This window comes from Gopherus flavomarginatus, chromosome 8 (genome assembly GCF_025201925.1).
Source record: "Gopherus flavomarginatus isolate rGopFla2 chromosome 8, rGopFla2.mat.asm, whole genome shotgun sequence".
Taxonomy (NCBI): Eukaryota; Metazoa; Chordata; order Testudines; family Testudinidae; genus Gopherus; species Gopherus flavomarginatus.
Genome location: NC_066624.1, coordinates 19,254,165 through 19,280,409, shown reverse-complemented (window position 1 = coordinate 19,280,409; position 26,245 = coordinate 19,254,165). Strand labels below are relative to the sequence as shown.

The window sequence follows — 26,245 nt, the reverse complement described above, 5'->3', positions numbered from 1 at the left end:
AGGGCTCTGAAGTAGCTTGGCAGGTTACTGCAGAACTATTAACGGAGCAGAAAACCCACCCCACCCATTCAACATGGGTTTCTGTGCAGTGGTGCAGAGCTATAACAGGTAGGTAAAGAGCATGACCCCTTAAAATGTAAGCAGGTGTATATATTAATATGTTCAAAATATTTTCTGCATGAAGAGTAAATCAGAGGTTAGTCTCCTAAATACAAGAGAGCTTTCCAGCTTGGACTTTTAATTTGCAATATCCTAATTTAAGGAGGTCCTCCCAGTTGCATATGTTAGTGTATAAACTCTAAATTCACAATTCAGTCAAAGAAAACAAAGCGCAAAAAGAGGTATTGGAATATTTAGGGCTGCATGTAGGGGTCCTTCCACTCAGTTTTTCATCTTAAGAATGTGCAACAGACACTCTACTAGCCAGATGTCTTAAGGACTTTTATGAACATATGTAATGCATTTGGTAATCAAGCCTCCCCTCAGTTTGTAGTATTTGGGATTGGCCAGCATCAGAGCCTTTTTTCCTTGCCAGATAACTGGCAGGTGATAGATACTGAAAACCTACTCTATAATTTTCTTCTGATCACAGGAAAGGGTCATGCAGATGGAATTATTACCTTGCTTCATAAGAGAGAGAGCAAGCGTTTATTGCATTTGGGCTGCAGAAAAGGTTGGGGTGTGTGAGTATTCCACTTATACGCTTCTCTCTGTAGTCATAGACTAATATTACTGGCAGCCAGTGTTTTTAAAGCTGTCAGCCAGTATGGTATATTGCCTGCTTTGTCCATAGCCCTCCAGCCTTTCCATATCAATGCCCAGCAAAGGCTCTTTACAGCTATAGAAATCTAGCACAATCCTTGGGGGAAAAAACAAGAAACAGAAGTAGGAAGAGTCAGAGAGATGGAAAGACTTCAATGGAATACTTACACCACTGTAAGTGTTCTCAGACTTTAGCCTGACGTTGATGTATTACCTGGGACAGAGTGTGCAATTTCTGTTGTATATATTTTTTTCCTTATTCTTAATTCTTGTTCTCATTCCTTGTCCATTTGAAAGTCTGCACATGAAATAGGGAGCGAAATGCTTAGGCCAAATTGGAGATCAGGCTGCTCAGCAGTTCTGAAATTCAAGCCACTTATTTCAGTGATAAATATGGTGTTAGGTCCCTAATCTAAGCACCAACATTTGAAATTTTTGGCTCCCCCTTTTTGTGTCCAAGAAAAATGGCTTAACAAATTGCATCCCAATTCACTGTAAGCTGGGGAAAACAAAGGAATCATGAACAGTGACATTGACTTCACAGTTCTCAAAGGGAGTTGTTTTACTTCCAACAGCAAGGAATAGAGAAACTTTATGAATCTAAATAAAATGCTCCCAGTACCAAAAGAGCTGGATTCCACAGTGAGGTATATTTAATTGAAACCAGTAAAAGAAGCCTGACTCATGTAATCTCACTTGGTCAGAGGTTTCCAGAACAATAGAGTGAGTTAGGAGGTCTGAAAGGTTAAAAAAGAAAACGATGCGCTTGCTGAGTACTTGGTTTCTCTACCTCCCAACATTCTTCTGTCCTGACTCCTAGCCACACAGAGTTCTATATGAGATCTCAACGAGTGCATCAACAACTGTAAGTGTTGGTAAACATCTGTACCGCTTGTAACCAAATTTTCTGCATATTAACAAAACATTTAGTAATGTATTTTATCTTGAATAAAAATCCAGTTTTGTTTCCAGGTAGCATCAGTTGTACTGGCCTTTCATATAGCATAAATAAGTAAGTAAATACATTGATTCTGATTTCCCTCTCACTTATAATAGTGCAAATCAGGAATAATCCCACTGAAGTAAATGGAGATAGCCCAGTTTTACACCAGCATGAGAGGAGAATCAAGCCCTATATAAACATTCCTCTTTGATTGCAGTTTTTAATGGAATTCACTCTGGATGCCCCTTGAAGGCACATTTGTGAAATGTGTCCACAGGTGTTTGTTCCTCATTAGCCTGCTCAGCTAGGACAGTGTATAATTGCAGATCCAGTTCCAAAAGAATCTCCTTGTTTTAAATTCATGACCATGTCGGGAAGTTTGCATGGCTGTAGTGCAATTTTGGACATCCAGTAGTTTTCTGGCTGCATCATAAGAGTGACAGCAGATTGGACGTGATGGGGAAACTGATCTTTGCAATAAATCAAAAGCATGGGTATGGCCTGCATTGTGGATTATACTACTGTACTGAATGACTCCATTTTCTGTTTTATAAAGCCTAGTTCAAGGTGAAGGAGAATACTAGAAAAGATACATAGGACAAGGCAATTGTTAGGAGAAAAGTGTTTGAAACAGTATATTATAAACGAGGACATTGACTGATTCTGGGAGTAAGGGGACATTAAAAGATACTGTGAAATTGGCAAAAAGGTTGGGTGAGCCCAGAATGAAGTTTGAGGGAGCAAATGCGGCCTATGGAGTCATCAAATATGTCTCTTTCATCTCCCAGCACACGAACTGAATGGTAAACTGCTGGTAAGGATGAACCTAAACAACAAGCAGTTTCTGTTCACTTACTAAGATACACCCAAGCACAAGTAACCAGGAATATAGGGACATAGGAATTGCTCTACTGGCTGAGACCAGTTGGCCACCTAGTTGAGTATCCTGTCTCTGACCAGGCCTACTGATTCTTAGGAAAGTATCGAAAACCCTGCAGTAAGCAGTTATGCCACCTGGGGAAATTTCTTCCTAATCCCCAACAATCAGAGTTGCCCTGTGCCTTGATGCGTGGGAGTTCATATCCTCTTAAAACTCTTGTTTGTTATACCCGTGTGCATTTATTTTGTGAAATGTATGGGAATAAGATCTGTCAGACTCCTCATAAGTGTGTTTTGTTTATGTATAATATGCACCTATCCCATGTTGGCCTGGTTATCAGCATTTTTTAAACAACAGAATTGTTTGGTTTCATTTTAGTAAATTATCACTTTTGATATAAACTTCATTGGTTTAAGTAGCACAATACGATACAGACACTTCTTCAGTGGTGTTGTGACACAGTGCAGTAACCTCTGTATGCTGGTCAGTACTGTTGCTGTACTTTCAGATTAAAGCAGAGGGGCCCACTTTGCCCCAGGGGGACCTTTGAATGACATTTTGCCTTAGAATGATACAAAGCCATCTGTGAAAGAGCTCTCTGGTGTGCATCATCTCTTGAAAAGATCTGCTCTACTTCCCGTGCAATGAGGTTGGTGGGAATTGGAGAACAGGACCAGGCACTGCCTCTTCCTGAGCAACTCTGACGTAGTAGGAGGGAGCAGCACTGTGACCCCAGTTGTGTCGGGAGATACACATGGGGAGAAAATCCCTTGTGCTCTTCCACCATTTGCAGGTCCATGCAACGTCCAAGCACAATCTGCTAAACTTTAAAAGTAAAATTTTATTACACTAGTCATTGATTCTCAGCTTCACCACAGGATGGCACCATTGCCTTCTTAGAGATGCCTAGCACAGAAAGGAATAGCACATAGACATGGCATTAAGGAGAGTTGTAAAAGAAAAGTATTTACTCTACTACAGCCTCACCATCAGCCATCACTTGTGCATTGTGCACATTCTTCCATCCATTTGCAATTCAACAGAGTCATGCTACTTGTGTGCTTCGTTTGTTCCATGAAGCCAATCTCCTGCAGTCCCTGGCCCACATGCTTCCCTGCGACATTTCCTGAAAGCCAAAGAGGTAGGCATCCTCTAAAGAGGGTGAGAAGAGCATTACTTATTGTTATACGACATCATGCAGGAGTCATTGAGATACCTGATACTAATCTATGCCACTATCGTTCCATGATTATGAAACACACCACCACCAACACAGTACACCCTCCCCACCTCCCCTTACCTCTTCTTCTGCCATGACTCAGATGTGGGAAATGACATAGGAAAGGAGAGAGGAAATATGGATTCCCAAATTGAGACACCATAAAAATAAGTGATTTAAATGATGATGCCTTTAGGGTAATTATATTTTTGTATGGAGAGATAACAGCAGGTTTGTGTGGGCTGTAGGTAAAACTGGTTCTCAAAGGAGGGCTGCCCTTCATAACAATTGGTTGAAGATGTGTTCTATATTCAAAGATCCCCAAATTCCACCCAAAGAACAAGAGGGTTTGGCAACCTCTAACTGTGAGGTATGGTCTCATTTTGGTTTATAATATCACCAGACATCAAAGGCTGACCACAATGAAGTAACTGTTCACAGCAAGGAGTATGCTTTGGTGACATACAAGAAAAAACAATGCCACTTACAATGTGGTATGGGCTTTAAATTCACATCAGATAAAAAATATTTGGAATGAATGCTATACATATTTTTTTTATTAATAATTATACAAAATACACTGAAAAACTGAGAGGCTGTGTTTTCACTTAATAAGTGGAAGAGTAATCTAAACCAACTAACTGGTTTTCTAATTGAAAACAGAATGAAATAATAATTCAGTGGAGCAGTTCATCATTACCCTACCTCAGTCTATCTCAGGGATTGGCAACCTTTGGCATGTGGCCCGCCAGGGAAAGCCCATGGCAGGCCAGGCCAGTTTGTTTACCAGCAGTGTCTGCAGGTTCGTCCGATCGCAGCTTCCACTGGCCACGGTTCACTGTCCCAGGCCAATGGGGGCTACGGGAAGGGTAGCCAGCACATTCCTCGGCCCGTGCCACTTCCCGCAGCCCTAGTTCATCTCCTCCCTCCCCCCCCAATAATTGGAATCTAAAACTGGCCCTGAATATCAGTTAGGTAGCTAGCTTTTCCCCTCGCTTCAGCATGAATGGAGAATCAGACCCATTGATTGGATGGGATATATGCACATGCTTAACCCTAACAACCATTCTACCCCATATTGATTTTCTGTAGAGAGGTTTTTGAGGCACAAAGCCTGGATTCAGATTTGAACTCCTCCAGGATATGGAGGTATTTGCATTCTGATTTTAGGCCTACTAGAGAGATACCGGACAGCAGTGAAGTTCTGATCCACTTCCTGATTCAAAACATCTCAAAATTGTTGGCTATTTTGGCATGTGCACATCCTTACTATCCTGTGTAATTACATTTTTGGTTTGCAAATTTTTCCGTTTGGGTTTATTTTGTGAGGAAGAAGAAGAAATGAGCAGGCAACAGAATTATGAATTTTTGCACATGGAGAACTTCACAAATGTAATCCAGATATTCTAAATGAGAAGAGTTATAGCATTGAGGTAATCACCCTGGAGCTTACTGCATCACCCCACGGATCTTTTAGCTCAGGAAAAATCCAGGCCATCTGTCAAGCTCTTTTCCCCTCTCAGAAGTTTGATGATAAGCCAGGTTTCCAGTTGACTGCAGATGTTCTAAAAAGGGATGTCATTTTTGCCAAAAAGGTTAACAAATAGGCTCCCATGAAGAAGTCATTCTCTCCCTGCCTGAGATGTCTCCCTCCTTCGAGTCAAAGGTAGGTGTTTTTAATGAAGCAAGAGGACCCCCTGCCCTATGATTCACTGTTGATTTCACTCTGCAGACTAGGAGAGGAGCTCCTGCCTCAAGCCATCTCTCACCTCTTGAAAACATCACATGTATAAAAAAAGTAGAGGGAAAAAGATGAGCTCTAAGAAGAGCAGATGACAGCTTATCAGAGGTTTAAATCCACTGTTGTGCATGTAATAGAAAAACAATTTAGTCCAATGATTCTACAATCTTTTCATTCTGTAGGGCACTTTATACGAGAGGGAACTTCCTAATCTCCTTGCTTCTCAAATGTTTGATGCTGTGAATGACCAGGAAGGGATTTGCAGGCTACACTTGGTCCATAGATCATGGTTTGAGATGCCCCCACATAAATCTGGTAACAACATTACAGTCCCAGTCTGCTGCTTCTGTGTCTTCAGCAACAGTTGCTTGTGCAGTTCTGCTCAGGAATCCTAGGGAAGGCTGCGGACCTTCACCATCCCCTCCCTTCTCCTCTCCACTCCTGTAGGAGGATGGACACGTGGATCTCAGCAATCAATGCTTCAGCACCGGGCAAGCCAGTCACCATATTCTCTGACTGGGTTACTGTCACAGGCCACGTCTTAAATGCTGGTCTACAGGGCACTTAGGCAGCTGCATGTTCTGACCAGCCACTCAGTGACTTGTGAACATTCGCTGGAACTCAAAGCTGGCAGAGAACTCCATCCCTGGGACCTGATTTGAGAAACTTGGAGGGACCTGATTGGTTCCTTCTTTCTATTTAAACCAAGCAGAGGCACCAAAAGTTGTTTGTGGAACTGGATTTGTCCCTGCATAGGACTGCCTTTCCTGTACTACCTGATCCCTCTGCCTGACACTGACCTCCTAGTATTCTGTCCTGGCTTGTCTCTTGACCCTGATTCCCAGTGTACCCTCTGGCCTGTCTCAGATTCTGGTATCCAGACCTGGCTTGACTCCTGTTCTGACCACAAGGTTAGACTGTCCACATTCCAGTTGTGACAATTACAAGAGCCCCACAAGTAACCTGTCAGCAACAACCATGGAGGTCTCCTCACATCGTGAGAGGATGGGCTTTTGCTGGCTCCTTTCAGGAGGTGACCGTGCTGACAAGGGACCCGGGCTTCCAAAGACATGGGGTTATTCTACGAGAGAGTGAGGGTCACTGGTCACTGAAGCCATGTATAAAGGTAGGGGTATGGCTGAAGCAGAATCCTTTAGCTTCTGCAAGTCCACTGGGCCAATGAATGTGCTGCACATGGACTCCATAAACACTGTTCTTACCCCAGTAACACCTAGTGCCATGGAAATCTCTCCAAGAGTGCTGGTTCATATGAGACCCTTGTGTGCTTGTGTGATCCACTGCTCACACAATCATAGTTCCCTCCAGGGCTTCCCTGTGTTCAGATCATGGGGATTCCATGTGGAAAGAGGCACAGGCACCAGTTTCTCCTCTTCTTCAAACTTGACAATTTTGTAAGTGAAGAAGCCTGTCCTTGGCCATAATCGATGCCTATTAATCCTCTCTGACATCTTCAGACCTTCCCCTAAGAAAAAGAGGGGAAAGCCTAAAAGAAATCTTTTAAAAAGGTGCTTTCCTCCTCCACGAAGAGGAATGAGAAGAGGTGTCCTTGTCCTCAGCCTCCTCCCGTATGAATCTGGTTTGGACATTAGGGAGGGGATGGTTACTAAGGATGCAGACAATCCCCCTCCTGCATGCAAATCTCAAGTCCCAGCCATGCTCCTATTAGTTTATTCCTGATACGTTAGTTCATGATATTTATTTGGAAGCAATATACAAACACATCTATTTCCAGCATTTTGTTGGTTCAGCAAAGTTTTTGCAGAATGGAAACCAGGTGCCTTTGGGGCCAGTTTAATGCAAGGTTTGACTCTTGCAGAACTAGTCTGGTTTCTGCACAAAGGCAACTCTGCTTATTGTTTATACTAGTGAATGACTGAGCAAAGATGTCTCTCTGGCTTTGTGGTTCTGGTATTGTTTAGCATTTATTCTCTCTGCAATTTACTTAGAAGACTTTATTTTTCTACATGGAGAGATTGCAGATGGGCAAACTGCGAATGCCAGTTCATCATTAAACATCCCCAGCTGTAAATGTGCATGTGTGTTTTAATTTGCATGAGAGATTTTGAGCAGCTAAGGGGTGAAATTCACAAAAAGGAGAGAGATTTTTTTCCTTTTAAATGGAATGACTTAGTAGTATTTTTATATACTATATTTATCTACCTTTGAATTTTAATGCTGAGATTGAGTGATACTTACCACCTCCCTCTTATTCACAGATAAATGATGTGTGAGGAGATAATAGAACAATGGGATGCAGAATCGCTGGTTTTCTACAGTCCTGATACAGAAATCCAGGCACTAGCACAATTCATTGTAAAGTTCAAGGGCAAATAAAGATTAAAATGAAGTCCCTTCCATATGGTAAAATGTGCAGACAAAAGCCCTATTTCCAGCTCCCCAAATCCATTCTTTGCTTGCTTACAGAATGCAAAAACCTTTTCTATCAGCCTCGATTTCTCAGCTGTTACTGCTGGTAAAAGGAGGTGGCCAAACTGAATTACAATTATTCTTACTATGTAGCTGACAGCCCAGTGCCTCTGCACAACAGCTGAGCTCAGTCAGAGTCTGCACTTCAACTACTGATTACTCATCTACTGCCAACAGACAGGATTCCTCAGGGCCTTACTGCTGTCCTGGGAGTTTCTGGCATCCATATTCTCAGTCTAGAGGCCAGAGGATATGTGCTGGCTGAGAATCAAAGGTCATGGCATGGTCAAACTTCATTGCAAGTGGTGTTCTTAATAAAGAGTGTGCATTAGATCATATATACGATTAGCCGGCATTATTACTAATAAAAGACATGGGCCTGAGATTAAACATCATGCATAGCAATGTGTGTGAGAGAGAGACAGAAATTAACATACACATCTATAGTATGTATCTGGAGAGTATATTTAGTAGACTAGACTACAGAGGCTATGTGATGTATTGGAATGAGCACTGAAACCAATAGTGCCCAAGTTCTGATCCATGCCCTGCTACTGACTCTCAGTGTAGCCTTAAAGAAGTGTTTAAATCTCCCTAGGCCTCAGTTTCCCCATCTGTAAAATAGACTGATGATGATATTTGCCTACCTCACAAGGATGCTGTAAGGCTTAAATAATTAATGGGTAAGGCCCTACTTGAAATGTGGGATGATTGTCAAAAAGTTGCGGCTGAGCTGCGGAGAAGCCATGGGAAATTGCCGAAAAGTAGTAATGGACCTTGTTATTTGTGGCACTAAAGTCCATTATTACTTTTCCGTTATTTCTGGTTGGCAGCCACCTGGGGCTGAGAGCAGGAACACAGGGCTAACAGTGGGATGTGGCCTGGAGCTGAGAGCAGGGGCCACCTGGGGCTGACAGCAGGGGATCAAGGCTGACAGCAGCTGCCCTGAGGTGACAGTGTGGGCTCCTGCTCCCAGCCCCATGGGGCTGGTGCTCCCGCTCTCAGCTCCGTACACTATGGGGCTCTCACTGCCAAAACTGCAGAGAAGCCTAATGTTGTGGAATCCACAATTTCTGCAATATCGCAAGTTAAGTAGGGCCTTATTAATGGGCCATATTCAAAGATGAATCTGAGTTAGGCTAGGGGGAGTCTAAGACAGTATAAGTGACCCCTTCTTCCTGTCCCCAATGTGGATATTACACCTACTTACATGCCCTTAGAGTTACAGTATAGATTTGCTCACACCAATTTACTAACATGTAATCTATAAGTCCCCTTACACCTCACTTCTGAATTTGTCATGCTGAGTCTAAGCTGATGTAACTCCCAGACCAAGGAGCCAGCAGAGTGGAGTGTATCAAGGAAACAACTAACATGAGAACAGGGAAAGAATATTTAAGTTAAGTATCTAACTGTAAGTTACAACTTCTCCCAGCTGGCCAAACTTATGAGTGGAATTGTATGATGGGGTTGCTTGTGATGGTAGGGGGCATGGCTCAGTAGCCTGGGAGCTCACCCTCAGTTTGTGTCTCATGTTCTTAAAAACTCAGGCTTTGGGATTTCAGATGGCCACTAGCAGGGGTCAAGAAGGGATTCCTTTGCTCTAATGTATTCTGGTGGTGGTTTTTTGCTTCTTTTTGGTTTTTAAATCTCCTTCCTCTGACGCGTCAGGAATGGCTGTGGCTGGAGATGTGACTGTGGATGGAGAAGGCCCGGGCTTTGATGTGACACCGAGCATTCCCTCTCTCTGGTGCTTGGCTGGATAGTTCTTGCTCATGTGCTCAGGGTCCAACTGATCGCCATTTGTGAGGTTGGGAAGGGATTTTCCTCAGTTCAGATTGGCAGTGACCTTGGGGTTTTCTCACCTTCCTCTGCAGCTTGTGAGTGTGGGTCACTTGCCTGGATTATCTGATATCTCATTTAATTATTTCCCTGGTGCCATGGGGGCCTCAAGTACTGGTGCACCTTGGTCCCTCCTGTTCTCTTCCTGTGGTTCCGATCAAGTCTCCTGTGGTCTGTAATACTTTGGTCTAATTTTGGTTGTTGAATGTCGTGTGCAGGTGATGGTGGTGGTCTGTGACATACAGGAACTCAGACTAGATGATCTGGCAGTCCCTTCCTCCCTTAAACTCTGACTCTTTGACATGTAAATTACATCACTCATTCACACATCAGTAAGTGAATGTCTCATAGATTCATTGACTTGAAGGCCAGAAGGGACCAGCGTGGTCATCTAGCCCAGGGGCTCTCAAATGGGGGGTCAGGACCCCTCAGGAGGTCACGAGTTATTACATGGGGGGTCAGCTTCCACTCCAAACCCTGCTTTGCCTCCAGCATTTATAATGGTGTTAAATATATTAAAAAGTGTTTTTAATTTATAAGGGGGGGGTGTCATAAACAGATAGCTAAGGGTTAATGTCTCTTTCACCTGAAAAAAAAGTAACCTGAAGCACCTGACCAGAGGACCAATCAGGAAACAGGATTTTTTTCAACTCTGGGTGGAGGGAAGTTTGTGTCTGAGTTCTTTGTCTTCTGCCTGAATCTCTCTCAGCTAGAGAAGGATTTTTCTATGTCCTGCTTTCTAATCTTCTGTTTCCAAGTTGTGAGTACAAAGTTGGTTTTTTGTTTTGTATTTACATGTCTATAGTTGCTGGAGTGCTTTAAATTGTATTCTTTTGAATAAGGCTGTTTATTCATATTTCTGTTAAGGAATTGACCCTGTATTTGTCACCTTAATACAGAGAGACCATTTGTATGTATTTTTCTTTCTTTTTATATAAAGTTTTCTTTTAAGACCTGTTGGAGTTTTTCTTTAGTGAGGAACTTCAGGGAAATTGAGTCTGTACTCACCAGGGAATTGGTGGGAGGAAGAAGTCAGAGGGAAACCTGTGTGTGTTAGATTTACTAGCCTGACTTTGCATTCACTCTGGGTGAGGGGGGAAGAGAGATTGACTCTCGGTAATTCTGTTCTCCAGGCTGGGAACGGGGAGGGTGGAATCCCTCTGTTTAGATTCATGGAGGTTGCTTCTGTGTATCTCTCCAGGAACACCTGGAGGCGGGGGGGAAGGGAAAAGGTTTATTTCCCTTTGTTGTGAGACTCAAGGGATTTGGGTCTTGGGGTCCCCAGGTTTTTGGGGGGGGACCAGAGTTCCCCAAAACACTCTAATTTTTTGGGTGGTGGCAGCAGTACCAGGTCCAAGCTGGTAACTAAGCTTGGCGGTTTTCATGCTAACCCCCATATTTTAGACGCTAAGGTCCAAATCTGGGACTAGGTTACTGACAGGGGGGGGTTGCACTCAGAGGCGTGCTATGTGAAAGGGATCACCAGTACAAAAGTTTGAGAACCACTGATCTAGTCTGACCTCTTGCACATTGCAGGCCACAGAACCTCACCCACCCTGTATTAGGCCTCTAACTGTTGGCTGAATTACTGAAGTCCTCAAACCATGATTTAAAGACTTCAAGTTACAGAGAATTCACCATTTACTCTAGTTCAAATCAGCAAGTGACCTCTGCCCCACGCTGCAGGGGGAGTCAACCCTTCTTCCCCCCGAGATCTCTTTCATTCTGACCTAGGGAAAATTCCTCCCTGACCTCAACTATGGTGATCAGTTGGACCCTGAGCATGTAAGCAAGACCCACCAGCCAGACACTTGTGAAAGAATTCTCTGTATTAACTCAGAGCCCTCCCCCTCTAATATCTCATCTCCAGCCGTTGGAGATATTTGCTAATAGTGATTGTGGATCAGACACTGTAGACCCTCGAAGTACAGGAGGGCTTAAATTGATAGTTTTGGTTCAAGCCCATTTCTACTGCTGACATATAGAAACTGTGATAGAAGCGCGCCATGCAACAATGGTTAAAGTCCTAGACTATATGCTGGCATGCTGTAACATACCGTTATTTGTCTGGAGTAGCAAAAGGGGCCTTTTGGTTTTGTTGCAGTTTTAGCAATGAGCTGGATAAACTGAAGGACACGCCATTATGTCATTTTCATTTGAAAGCTCTTGATTTCTGTCCTGCAGAAGATATTTGCCTGGAATATTTAATGTGACTGATACAGCAATCTTTGTTGGACTATTTTTGTGATTACATGGATATAAGGATGTGTATTTACTGGAAACATATTTCTTGCAACAATAAATGCATTTCTGTAATAGCCTATTGTCATGATCTCTTAGCTATAAGAAAGATTGTTCAGGCCTCTTCATACAGAATGCATTACCAGTGTTACAGAATGGTGACTGATGGTACTTAGCTGGGGAAGCATCTTGCATTTCCAACCTGAATGTGACATGATCCTTTCTGATGGCTTTGATGGGGGATTTTCCTTTCCTATATTTAATATTTCTTCAGGAAAGAATCCTTTAATCCATCTTACTTTCTGTAGGAGTTTTGTGAGCATCTGGGAATCGTGTAATCAGTTGGTAATTTCAAATGATGCTGTACTTTAGGAGAGGCTTTTCTATTCATGGAGCTCAAAGAGCTTTCTAGACACTGCATAATACAGTCAATAGGCAATGTCATCGGAGGAACACCTTGCTATCCTGGAAAGTGGATGTTCTGGAAACCCATCCAGTATGACCTGGAGTGATCACATGCAGATGAGTCAGCTAAAAACATACTGAAAATTTCTGCAGAGTGATGTCTGCAGTGATTTCCATAGGATTTGGCAAGCTTTGCAAATCCACCGTTCAGGATTTTGAAGTGAAATGCCATGTTATTAGCTACCACTAAATTGCCATGGAACTTTGCTTGTGTAACCCAGCTGCTGAGGGTGGCAACATTCAGGACCTGATGCAAGATCTATCCATTCAATGTGGTTTTTTTCACCCTGTAGGGAACTTGTTTTCAGCTGAGAGGGCGGAGAAGGATTTGTTAGTTGTGGGGGATTTGTGTCAGGGGCCAGTGCACAGTCTAGCATGAGAGGCATTCTTCTTGTTGGTTGACATTTATTTTAATGCTTCACTCACAATTGGCTATGATGGGGGTGATGGTCCTGCCTTTAACCAATCACTATGGGCTATATTGTCTCCTTTGTGGGTTATTCCTGTGAATCATCGAATCATAGAATATTAGGGTTGGAAGAGATCTCAGGTCATCTAGTCCATCTAGTCCTCAAAGCAGGATCAACATCAACTGAAAGTGAAGGTGACTGGAAACAAAATGAATTTGTGCTCACAGTGCTCTTTCTATTATTTTATCACAGGACAGTGAGGTTTTATCTCCTTTCCCCCAGCCTCTGTGGGAATTTAGCATATGGATACCATGAACATCCCTCAAGATACAACTAGATCTCTGGGAAGTTGCCAAGACCATCTGTACAGAAGCTTTATGTCTCTGAATTTCCTCCAAATCATACCTGACCCTCCCCAGCCTCCATGGTATAATGATTCCAGTTGAGCTGAGCTGTCGTGGCTTCTCCTACTTGATGCTGCCCTATCAGAATATGCATGAGGAGGTACCCTATGTTAATGGTGACCCACACCCCAAAGAGTATTCCTACCCTCTGTTTGTCCCAACCCACTGATCTCAAGGCTTGAACAGTCTCCACAGAGGAGACTTTGCTGCGGTTGGAGGAGGGGTGAAGCAATGCTGTGGAGGCATCCCTCCACTCTTCCCTCCCAGGCAGGTAGGAAGCCTTGTCTCTATAACACCGATATTTAAAATACATTAAGGATGGCACAGTCCCTATAAAAATAAATCTAAAATGCTATGTTGTGAAAGACTGCCAATTCCAAATCAGTTATTAGCTCAGTGGGTTGGGTGCAGAACAGCTTAACTCTGTAGCTCTCATCAGAATAGTTCCTTCAGGTGCAAGCTGTTCCTTTGAAGAGCCATGTTAATGGTTCTTGCTATAGGACCAAGACTTTCAAAAATGACAGTGCCCAACTAGAGACACATTAGAGCCTTTATTGTCATAAACAGCTTAATCCCCACTCTTGGAAAATCACAGGGCTCCAAAACAAAAGAGGCAGCCAAAATCACTAGTTACTTTTGAAAGACTCGGCCTAGGTGTTTGAAGGTTTTGAAAGAAGAGCTTAAGGATGAAATTTTCAAAGAAGGAACAGGGATTTAAAAATAAATTTGATGGAAGATGTATCAAAGCACTGTGGATTGCTTTGAAAATATCAACCTAAGTCTTCCTCCTAAAGCAAATTAGCAGTGAAAGTGTTAATTGCACTATCAAAAGTTTGTCTAGAATCCTCATCCAGAGCAGACAGACCTCAGATAATTGTCAGTTTAAATCGGATGCTAATGGTAAAATGCATCATGCTTGGTGGAAGTTCTTAGGAATAGCAAGGATGTGAGGGTTGAGGTGCACTGACAGAGCTGAGTGGGGACCTTGGATTGGAATAGCTGATAGGGTTGTTGTAAATGAGGGAGTTCAGATGCATTGTATTGATGTATCGGGTTACGTGCCTATGGGGGAAGGTTGAACAGCAGCAAATCACAATATGCTTCCCACTTGCTGATCTTTCCTTCACTTTCAAAAGCATCACAATCACCCCAACATGCAATAAAGAACTTCACTAGAGACAAAAGTAACATCTTTGCCCAGATTTAATTACACAGCAGAAAGATCCAATGTTTGCTGCTTTGGGTAAAGATAATTCACCTAATTTAGAATAGGAAATTTAATCTGGGGAGCTAAATTTACCCTTCCTTTTTATCTAAATGAATTTATCGATAGGAAGAAAGCAGATGTATTCCCAGTTTCTCAATCACTTACTCTGTCTAAAGTGATTTAGCTGATGGAGCCACGGGGCTTGATTCTCTTCTAACATAAGCTGGTATTAATCAGTAGTGATGCCATCAAGGCCAATGGAATTGTATCAGTGTGCAACCACTATAAGCAAAATCCAAATCAGGTCTGCAGACACATCAAGGTATTCCTAGAAATGGCTGTCGTTCATGCCATAGTTTGGTTACTCAGGGATATCTCTGGGGCCAGATCCTGATCGCAATTGCACTGGAGTAAATCCAGTATCATTCCATTGAGATCAGTGAGTTTACTCTTGATGTCAACGTTAACTGACAAAAGAACTTTGCCCAAGGATTCTTTCATCATCACTGACACTGTGGCTACGAAGATGTTTTGTTTCTCCAGTAGTGGCTGGATGAAAGAAGAACAAATAGACTGAAAGTGCCTTAGGTATCCATGGAATCATTTGAGGTACCATGTGGGATGAGTGTTGCTATCATCAACAAGAGAAATTGTGTCTCTCAGTCAGTGGCAAGTGCCTGGTATTAGGCTGGAGTGAATACTGGGTCTGCTTAATTTTTTACCATTTTTAAAAAGAAATATATATTGCATATAAAGCTTGTAATGGAGTCCCAAGCAGGTGTGTGCATTTTATTGTACTTTATCTTTTCTGTGCAGTGTGTGTAGTTTCTAGGGCTGTCAAGCAATTTAAAAAAAATCACAATTAATTATGCAATTAAAATAATTAATTATGATTAATCACACTGTTAAACAATGATAGAATACCATTTATTTAAATATTTGTGGATGTTTTCTACATTTTCAAATATATTGATTTTAATTACAACACAGAATACAAAGTGTACAGTGCTCACTTTATATTTATGATTAAAAGAAATAGTATTTTTCAATTCACCTAATACAAGTACTATAGTGCAATCTCTTTATCATGAAAGTTAAACTTACAAATGTAGAATTATGTACAAAAATAACTGCATTCAAAAATAAAACAATGTAAAATTTTAGACTTGCAAGTCCACTCAGTCCCACTTCAGCCAATTGCTCAAACAAACAGGTTTGGTTACAATTTGCAAGAAATAAGGCTGCCTAGGTCTTGTTTACAATGTCACCAGAAAGTGAGAGCAGGTGTTTGTATGGCACTGTTGTAGCCGGCGCCACAAGTTATTTATTTGCCAGATGCACTAAAGATTCATACATCCCTTCATGCTTCAACCACCATTCCAGGGAACATGCGTCCATGCTGATGATGGGTTCCGCTTGATAACGATCCAAAGCAGAGCGAACCGACGTACAGTATCTTCATTTTCTTCCTCTGAATCAGATGCCACCAGCAGAAGGTTGATTTTCCTTTTTGGTGGTTTGGGTTCTGTAGCTTCTGTATTTGAGTGTTGCTCTTTTAAGACTTCTGAAAGCATGCTCCACACCTCGTCCCTCTCAGATTTTGGATGGCACTTCAGATTCTTAAACCTTGGGTCAAGTGCTGTAGCTATTTTTAGAAATCTCACATTGGTACCTTCTTTGCGTTTTGTCAGATCTGCAGTGAAAGTGTTCTTAAAATGAACATGTGCTGGGTCATCATCCGAGACTGCTATAACATGAAACATAAGGCAGAATGCAGGTAAAACAGAGCAGGAGACATACAATTCTCCCCGAAAGAGTTCAGTCACAAATGTAATTAACGCATTATTTTTTTTAACGAGCATCATCAGCATGGAAGCATGTCCTCTGGAATAGTGGCCGAAGAATGAAGGGGCATACGAATGTTTAGCATATCTGACATGTAAATACTTGCAACCCAGCTACAAAAGTGCCATGGGAATGCCTGTTCTCACTTTCAGGTGACATTGTAAACAAGAAGTGGACAGCATTATCTCCTGCAAATTTTAACCAAACTTGTTTGTCTCAGCGATTGGCTGAAGTAGGGTTGAGTGGACTTATAGGCTCTAAAGGTTTACATTGTTTTATTTTTTAATACAGTTATTTTTTGTACATAATTCTACATTTATAAGTTCAATTTTCATGATAAAGAGATTTAATACAAATGCTGTAGTGCAGTGAATTGAAAAATACTATTTCTTTTGTTTTTTACAGTGCAAATATTTGTAATATAAAAAATAAATGTTAAGTGAACACTATACACTTGATATTCTGTGTTGTAATTGATATCAATATATTTGAAAATGCAGGGCCGGCTCCAGCTTTTTTGCTGCCCCAAGCAAAAAAATTTTGGCTGCCTTCTCCGCTCCCTCCCCTCCCCCCCGGCTTTTTTTTGTGGATTTACACATGTTTGCACTTTGCAGTTTTGTTTGGACTGTTTAAAATTAAAAAAAAATGAAAACAGAGAATTTGTAGTTAGTGAAATAAAACAATTTCCTACAAGTAAAAAGAACAGGAGTACTTGTGGCACCTTTGAGACTAACACGGTTATTTCAGCATAAGCTTCCGTGGGCTACAGCTCACTTCTTGATTTGATTCCAAATAGTCCATTTCCTATAAGGCACTGAGATATGATGGTCATGGGGCAATACAAAGCCCAAAGACAGAGAGATATAACCCAACCAGCCAATTGACTCATAGTGCCGCTCTCATTGTACTGATCTTGATTTAAATGGGGCTACATGTGGACAATTATGAGGGAGGGGACAGAGTGATCCGCAGCCGGGGTTTGGTTGGCCCATGCACAGGATGCAAGAGGAGGGTGAGACTTCTTGAGCCTTTTCCTTCCCTGCTTCTTCCCCAGCCTGATTCATCCCTTAATGTCTCTATGCCCCAGTTTACCCATCTATAAAATGGGGCTAATAAATGTCTCACTTACATCACATGGCTTGCTGCAACCTTTATGGCTTGCTGCAACCTTGCCAAGGGTTTGGCTGAATCGAACAGTCTGACTGCAACGTAGCTCAACATCTTCTCCAGGGCACAAATCAGCACATGGCAAAATTGCTTAAATCCACACACCAAGCCAGTGGCAGAGTCAGGATTAGAACACAGGAATGGCTGGTGTCCACACCAAGGCTTAATCCAGAGTCATGGTGCCTCCATGTAGAAAAGGGCCAGGAACCAGATTCTGCAAAGCCATTCATTCGATTGGTTTGTTTCCATTTCCGGGGGGGTTGGGGGAGTTGTAAGAGGCATAGAGAATGACAAATGACAGCCACATTCATATTAGGAAATAACTTGTTGTCATTGGGTACTGTAATGTAGTTTACAGAAGTTATAGAAAAACAAACAAGCAAACCTATTAGGCCATTTTTCTTAGCGCTGCCTGCCTCTGGGCAGATGCAACTGGAAAAAAAATATTGACCAAAGAGACTTTATCTGTGTCCAGTTTGTTTTGTCTATAAAATTAGTTTTTATGTGACTGTGATACCAGTGGGATGTGTGACTGGAGACAGAAGCCAGGATTTATCTCCAGAACGGCACCTCGCAGGTAGCTCTACCTTTATTTGGAGAGACCTCTTCTAGGGGGTGAGAAGATTATTTTACTTCCAGGGCCTAGGACATGCTGAGACTTCCACCAGTGAGGGTGTAAACGATCATATTGGTTTTGTGGTGTAGACACCTGACAGAGATCACCCAGTCTTTACTCAGAGCAGCCAGTGGATTGTAATGGCTCTTAGTTATTTTGGCCTCAAATAACAGAAATCTAAAGTGTTTGGCTGTTGTGAAGTTTCTGATGCATTGGAATAAAAAAATGTTTTGGATTTACCCAGAACCACATCTGTTGGGCTGATTTGGATCAAATGGCTCGACTCTGTAACCTTCTGTAATTTAAGAGAATTTGGACTCATGTTTCTGGATTTGGCCCAGATATTAACAAGCCAATGATGTTGGTTAGGATTCAGGAAACAGCTCACCATTCAAAATGCTTGCTAGGTAACTTTTATTTAGTTTAACCTTAATCAGATCAACTATCAGCAAAACCTCAGATCCCACTTGGATATATGATTCAGTGAAACAAAGACATTAGGGTGAGATTTCTAAAAATTGCTCTAGAAATACAAATTAGAATTTTATGCACAGCTACCCAATTTTTAACTATTCACTTAGATTATCCATGAGAGCTGCCACATGGCTCAGACCAGTGGTTCATGTAGTCCAGTATCCCATCTCTCAGAGTGGCCGGTACCAGATGAGATGGTTTAGCAAAAGGTGCAAGAAACCCCACAGTGAAGAGTTATGGAAAAGTTTACTTAGAGACGTTCCCTGCTTACTCCTTTTTAGTTAGTGGTCAGCTTATGCTAGGTACTCAGCTTGAAGGTTTATATCCTGTATACACATAAAAAATAGCTTGGTCGTGGATGTTCTGTAACACAGAAAAATTATATGGGGCAAAAAAAGATGAAGATCCAGTGAGCACAATTCTCTTTTCAATTACACTGGTGTAAATCAGGATGAGCTAGCGTAAAAACATCAGAGAAGAATCAGGCTCCTGTGCCTATTGTCAACTCTGGCTTTCTTTTCCTCACTTTTTTGACACAAAAGTCAAAACTGGTTGCACATTATAGGATTGCAGCCATTACCCCACTGCAACTGAAACCCCATAAGGCTGCTGCAGAAGCCTAACTGCATTTTTTTTTCCAGATTGGGGCTTGATGATTAGTGCTTTCCAGATGATTAGATCATATGAAGTCAATGGGAGCTTTGCCTAAAAAAGCAGAGGGGAATGACTTCAACATTTGTCCCATTAGCTCCCACCTCCCCCATTAATGTAAGCAGAACTGGAATGAATCTATTCTTTTTGTTTAAAATACAGATTAAACTTTAAACTAATAATTGATCATCAGGGTGAAAAACACTGAGGCCAAGTTACCATTAAAGGGGTGAACAAGGCACTAGGACCTAGGAGAAGTCTCATCCACCCTGGCAGGAATTTCTTGCTTGGAGCTCAGACAACAAAGGCAGAGTGAGACTGGTTTTCTTTCTCTCAGCATCTCCACCCTACGAGCTGAAAACTGGTGAGTAGCGCTTTAGAGTGATTTCCATGCAGAAAGTAACAGATGTCACATACAAAGGGAAAAGAGAAACCTCTTTCTTTTTGTACATTACAGCATCTGCAGTTTCCAAAAAAACCTTAAAACCTCTGATGCATGTTTAAAGTTGCTTGCATATTTCATTGTTTTATGCATGACATTAAAATACATATCTCACAATTTGCACTGCTGAAAAAATATGTGCAACTCGCTGTTTATGTAAAAACTGCCTGCATAACCCGCTACTGCTTTGCTACATGTCAGAGACAATAATGAGATCTTACACAGGTCATGGTGACATTGTAAAATACTGAAAAAGGGACTGGCTCCGGAAAATCTGATGGGTACGGGAATGATAGCAACAGCTTTTCCTGTGGTTTGTACCTGATTGCTGAGCCATCGGATTTTAATCCCATTTCTGTTTTGTATGAACACACTGCTACCATATGTGAGTTGCATATTAATAGTTTTGCCCAGAGTGACAGCTTTGCAAGGTTTCTCATTTTATAGGGTTGGGTGGGTGGGGAGTGCTTTTGGTACTAAATTCAGTTTAAAGAGAACACAAAAATCACTGATCATTGGGTTTGATCTCCAACTCAGTGCAATCTCTGTATTTTGCTCTCTTTCCCTCTGTAATACAGTACAAATCAGAACAATGAAAGGTGTGCTTGCAGTGGAGTGATGTGGATACTTTGACAGGGACAATTTCCACAATTAAATCATTTCCTTAAGGGTAGAGGGAATAAAACAACAAACAAAATGACCCAATTTTTTTTCTTCCTTTTACCAGAAACAAACCCAGGAAGGACTGGTGAATTGACAATTGTTTATTGAACCCTCCTTTCAATTTAAAAATTTTCAGTCATTTCTTCTTGGAAATGTAGGATGGTGTCAGAAGTTGATTGATGGACTGGGAGGGGGCTGCTGGGTGGGGGGAGTTTAGTATCTGGTTGCTAGTCTTTATTGAACAGACTGTCACAAAGAAACTGGCTACTCCCATGTGACCGTTCTTTCGTAAATACCAGTTTATTCCCATTTCAAACATTCAGATACTCTTCTTCCTTCTGTAAATCTACAGACGGAAACCTAACTCCTTGGGATCTGCTTGTTCTCTGCTGCCAGGGAAAGTCTCCCAAGGCTCAAGTGGTTTAATTAATTGCCAACCTTTGTTGTTTGGGTGGGATTTTTGGTTTTTGTTAGTAATTTTCACGTCTCTCTTCAGCCCAAGGTCTCAATTCACTACACTTCAAAACTGCACAGAACTTAAATGTGCTAAAACCAGGCTGCTATTTAAAAATACATTTCCCTCCCCGCAATGGGTGGGTCATTTCCAAAAATGCCCCTACCTCCTCCAGCCACAGAATTGATATGAAGTTAGATCAGGGTAGGACATGAGTCACTTTGAAAATAAACTGCTTCTGTTCATTCAAAGAAAAGCCAAGGTCTTGTGGGTATGTAATTTCTGTCTGGATTTGGGGCCTGATCAGTGTAATATCTCTCATGCATTCCTTCCTCCCCATTCTCCTCCACTCAGCTTCAGATCTTTAGGGTTCACCAAACTATGGAACTTGATTTTGGACACTTTGACGAAAGAGATAAGACGTCCAGAAACATGCGAGGCTCACGTATGAATGGATTGCCCAGCCCCACTCACAGTGCTCACTGTAGCTTCTACCGAACCCGGACCTTACAGGCACTGAGTAACGAGAAGAAAGCAAAGAAGGTGCGTTTCTATCGCAATGGGGACCGCTACTTCAAGGGGATTGTGTATGCCGTGTCCTCCGACCGCTTCCGAAGCTTTGATGCTTTGCTGGCTGACCTGACCCGTTCTCTGTCTGATAACATTAACCTGCCTCAGGGAGTTCGCTACATCTACACCATTGATGGGACCAGAAAGATTGGGAGCATGGATGAACTGGAAGAAGGTAATTAGCATGATATGCTGATTGCTTTATGGTGCAGTGAGGAGGGGCTAGGGGAGGGGAAATTAATCTGCACCATTCAGATGTGACTCTAAGGTCACATTTCTTTAGCGTTCAGTAGATGATACTGTAATGTCAGCTATATTGTGTATCTATTGAATGCCTACCCAGAGCTTTGGGGAGGTGACTGTAGGGAGTTTTACAAATACAAAGATGAGGCAATTGGATTTGAAACGTGTGTGTCTGTCTGAAGGGGGTGAACCTGCCTGTCTGCTTGAGAGGTGTGGAGGACAAGGGGGAGTCTGTGGAGGGATGGTTCGGTAAATATATGTGAAGGGATAGGCATGTCTGTAGGGGTGTGTCTGCATAGAGGAGCTGGGTCTGTAGGGGCATATCTGTGCATCGGGGGGACATGCGCCACGTGTGCGGTGGGGAGATGTGCGCAGTGTGTCTCTAGGGGCGTGTGTGCAGTGTGTCTGTGCAGTGGCGACATGTGAGCAATGTGTCTGTAGGGGCGTGGCTGCGCGTTGGAGGGATGTGAGCAGTGTCTGTAGGGGCGTGGCTGTGCATTGGGTGAGTGTGCATGCATTGGGGGGGATGTACACAGTGTCTGTAGGGGCGCGTCTGTGCGTTGGGATGTGCGCAGTGTCTGTAGGGGTCTATCTGTGCGGTGGGGGGGATATGTGCAGTGTCAGTGGGGGCCTGTCTGCATGTTGGGGGGATGTGCACAGTGTCTGTAGGGGCGTGTCTGCGTGTTGGCATAGATGTGCGCAGTGTCTGTAGGGGCCTGTCTGTGCGGTGGGGGGGATGTGCACAGTGTCTGTAGGGGTTTCTGTGCAGTGGGGGGGATGTGTGCAGTGTCTGTGGGGGCGTGGCTGTGCATTGGGTGGGTGTGCGCGTGTTGGTGGGGATGTGCACAGTGTCTGTAGGGGCATGTCTGTATGTTGGAGGGATGTGCGCAGTGTCTGTAAGGGCGTGTCTGTGCAGTGGGGGGGATGTGCACAGTGTCTTTGGGGAGTCTGTGCAGTGGGGGAGATGTGTGCAGTGTCTGTGGGGGTGTGGCTGTGCATTGGGTGGCTGTGCGCGCGTTGGTGGGGATGTGCACAATGTCTGTAGAGGCCTGTCTGTGCAGTGGGGGGGATGTGCATTGGGTGGGTGTGCGCGCGTTGGGATGTGCACAGTGTCTGTAGGGGTGTGTCTGTGCGGTGGGAGGGATGTGTGCAGTGTGTGTGCATTGGGTGGGTGTGTGCACGTTGGTGGGGAGGTGCACAGTGTCTGTAGGGGCGTGTCTGTGTGTTGGGGGGATGTGCACAGTCTCTGTAGGGGCCTGTGTGCGTGTTGGGGGGGATGTGCACAGTGGCTGTACGGGTGTGTCTGTGCATTGCAGGGATGTGCACCGTGTCTGTAGGGGCATATTTGTGCAGTGGGGGGATGTGCACCATGTCTGTAGGGGCGTGTCTGCGCGTTGGGGGGGATGTGTGCAGTGGCTGGAGGGGCATGTCTGTGCAGTGGGAGGGATGTGCAATGTCTGTGGGTTGGAGTGTGTGTGGACAGCATTTGTGTAGTATGTGTATCTGTGCAAGAATGTGTACATTTACACTAACAGCTATTTTAGTGGTTTTTTGGTAGGCATTGGTGTCTGTTTGCATGTAGGTTATCTATGGAATTGTTGAATTGCAGACTATTCCAAACTGTTTCTAAAACTGAGATTCAGCATGAAATCTGGTCAGCTCAGAACTTGGGCAGGTTGTTCAGTTTGCTCTCAGAAAACGGGAGTTATTTTGGCCCCGTGAGTTACCTCTGACCCAATGGGCTGCCATCTTTAATGATGTCACACTCTGGACACAAAGCCGCCTGAAGTCAAGACAGGAAATAATATCATTACGTGGTCAGAGCTTCATTTCATTCCCAGGAGCAATGCCATGGCGGGGAAGAGAGGGTGTCTGCAGTTGGCATAGTTGTGTATAATGAATGAAGAGGACGCCCGCAGTAATTCTTGTGCTCTCTTCTCAATTCGAAATTTAGACACTTTTTTTTTCTTATCTGAATTCACCGAGTTGAAGCTATTTTGATATTGTTAGGAAGCATGTTGGTGGCATTTTCATTCAAACAGACCTTCTGGCTCATTTGATGAGACGATAGGACAGTCACGAGGCCCCTTCCTTTTATTAGGAAACAGCAGGTTTGAATGAATAAGACACTGGCCTGTACATTTGGAGGAGGTTGGTTCTGGGCTGAGCTTTGCCTTGAGGAAGGCTCTATCCCCCGGCTCCCCCTGCACCTGAATTTTCTCACCTGTAGAATGGCGATATGGATAGCTTGTTTGCCTTTGTAATGCACTTTGTGTTCTATGGATGAAAACATATTAGAATAAGTAATATACTAAGTAGTATTGCTTTGGGAGCTTCACTAGCAAAGATACAGAGATGATAGAATACTACAACTTTACTACTACAATTAGATTAAGAACAGATTTCAAACACATGGAAGTGTGAGGATTTTTTTAAACTAATGATTATGTCATATATTTAGTGTCAGTCTTTTAGTATGTCCAAAATAGTCTCCAGAGGGATTTGCCAGCCACATTTTTCTAGGTTTCACGGTTTAATGTAACTCTTCCATTTTCAGTAATAGCTTCAGAAAAAGGAAACATCACATTTCCTGTTCCATTGGTTTATCTCTTACGTGTCCTGTTTTTGCAGTGGAGTAGAAGCAAATAGCCCTGCCTTTTTTATTTTTTTTAATCATTTTGCACTGGCTCCACTGTGCTGCAAGCAGGAATGTTACCCAGCTCCTGGAAAAGTGTTTGTTTAACTGATTAGGTTACAGCAGGGGGTGCTGACACTTTGCCTTTGGTGTGTCACACCAAAATGGCAATAAAAAAGATTTAGCCGCTGACGTGAATTTGAAAAACAAGTACTTATTTAAAATGTGGTTGGCAGAGTCGCACTACGAAACCTCAGCCAATGTACACATGTGTCTGAATGGAATGAAAACAAAGAAATCCCCATTCCAATGAATAAAAATGTAAAGTTAATAGCCTAATTACCAACTACTCCATGATAACAACGTTCCCATAGCACTATGGCGAGCCTGCTTGCAGAACACCAAACGAAAGAGAGAGAGACATGAATGGGTTATAATTTATATTACAGCAGCTGTAGTTGCATTGCAACTGGACTATAATTTTTCATTGCAGTTAACTTCTTGCTTATAAGATTTTATGGTTTTAAGCACATGCAGGAAAAAAACCCAAAATGTCAGTAAAGGGATAAAAATTATTTCAGTCATATAATTAACCTTTTATACTAATGGTAACTACATGTATCAAAAAGAATAATTGGAGTGTAATGAAAGCATAATTACAGTCATTGTTTTATAAAGCATAACCTTCAATACAGCAACTAGAACCTGAAAAAGGTAGTTATCAAAGAGACTGATCTTCATAGACGTTGCTTTTGTCATAAACACTGAATAACTGAAATTAGTATTAAGTGTTACTTTTTCTGCACTTTTTATTATAACATCCATATCATGGAAGGCTGTTCTGTAAACAGCGGGTATCGGGGAACCGTAAATACGTTCTTTCTAGGATGCAGGGTCACATTAAGCAATGCTCAACTAACCAAAGTCTGGCAGCAATCCTAGTCTTATGTCATCTGATGAACAGAAAGAAGGTTGGACATATTAGCCTCAAGTGGAACTTGGAAGCAAATGTAGTGTTGAGTCCCACTAAATGTTTCTTCCAAGTAGAGTAGGCAAGTTATGACACTCCTGTTAAAATACCCCCCCAACGATATTAGCAACTGCATCAAATTATTGGATCATGTTCAGTTTGTGATTCATTATAACCCCCAGATTCATTTCTGCAGTACTATTGCCTACCTATTTATTCTACATTTTCTATTTGTGCATTTGATTTTTCTTTCCTAAGTGTAGTACTTCACTTGCCTTTCTTGAATTTCACCATGTAGATTTCAGACCAATTCTCCAATTTGTTAGGGTCATTTTGAATTCGAATCCTGTCCTCCATAGTGCTTACAACGTTTCCCAGCTTGGTGTCATCTGCAAATTTTAACAAGCTTACTCTCCATTCCAAGTCATTAATGAAAATGTTGAACAGTACTGGAGCCAGACAGACTCCAGAGAACTCCCCTAGATACATCATCCAAGTCTGAAAGCAAACCATTGATAACTATTCTTTGAGTGAGGTCTTGCAACGAATTATGCACCCACCTTATAGAAGTATCCTTTAAATCAGCGGTTATGCACTGGGGGTATGCATATCCCTGGGCAGTACACAGAGTTCTTCCCGGGGGCACACCAACTCATTTAGATATTTGCCTAGTTTTACAGCAGGCTACAGAAAAAAGCACTAATGAAGTCAGTGCAAACTAAAATCTCATACAATGACTTGTTTATAGTGCTTTATATACTAGACACTGAAATGTAAGTACAATATTTAGATTCCAATTGATTTGTTTTATAATTATTTGATAGGGATGAGAAAGCAAGTGTTCAGTAATAGTGTTCTGTGACACATTTGTATTTTTATGTCTGATTTTGTAAGCAAGTAGTTTTTAAGTGAGGTGAAACTTGGGGATACACAGAACAAATCAGACTCCTGAA

General features: G+C 42.4%; 1 protein-coding gene across 2 annotated transcripts in view; it reads left to right on the top strand.

The window, feature by feature from the left end:
• Positions 1 to 80: 80 nt before the first annotated feature.
• DCX (doublecortin) overlaps positions 81 to 26,245 on the top strand; it is a 112,358-nt gene continuing 86,193 nt past the window's right edge. Inside the window, exons 1-3 of one of the 2 annotated variants that reach the window (XM_050966216.1) lie at positions 81 to 108; positions 19,509 to 19,679; positions 21,229 to 21,619. In XM_050966216.1, the coding sequence (XP_050822173.1) occupies positions 21,256 to 21,619 (364 nt within the window). In that variant the 5' untranslated portion in view covers positions 81 to 108; positions 19,509 to 19,679; positions 21,229 to 21,255. The remainder of the gene's footprint in view (positions 109 to 19,508; positions 19,680 to 21,228; positions 21,620 to 26,245) is intronic. The other variant, XM_050966217.1, reaches the window with a different exon arrangement.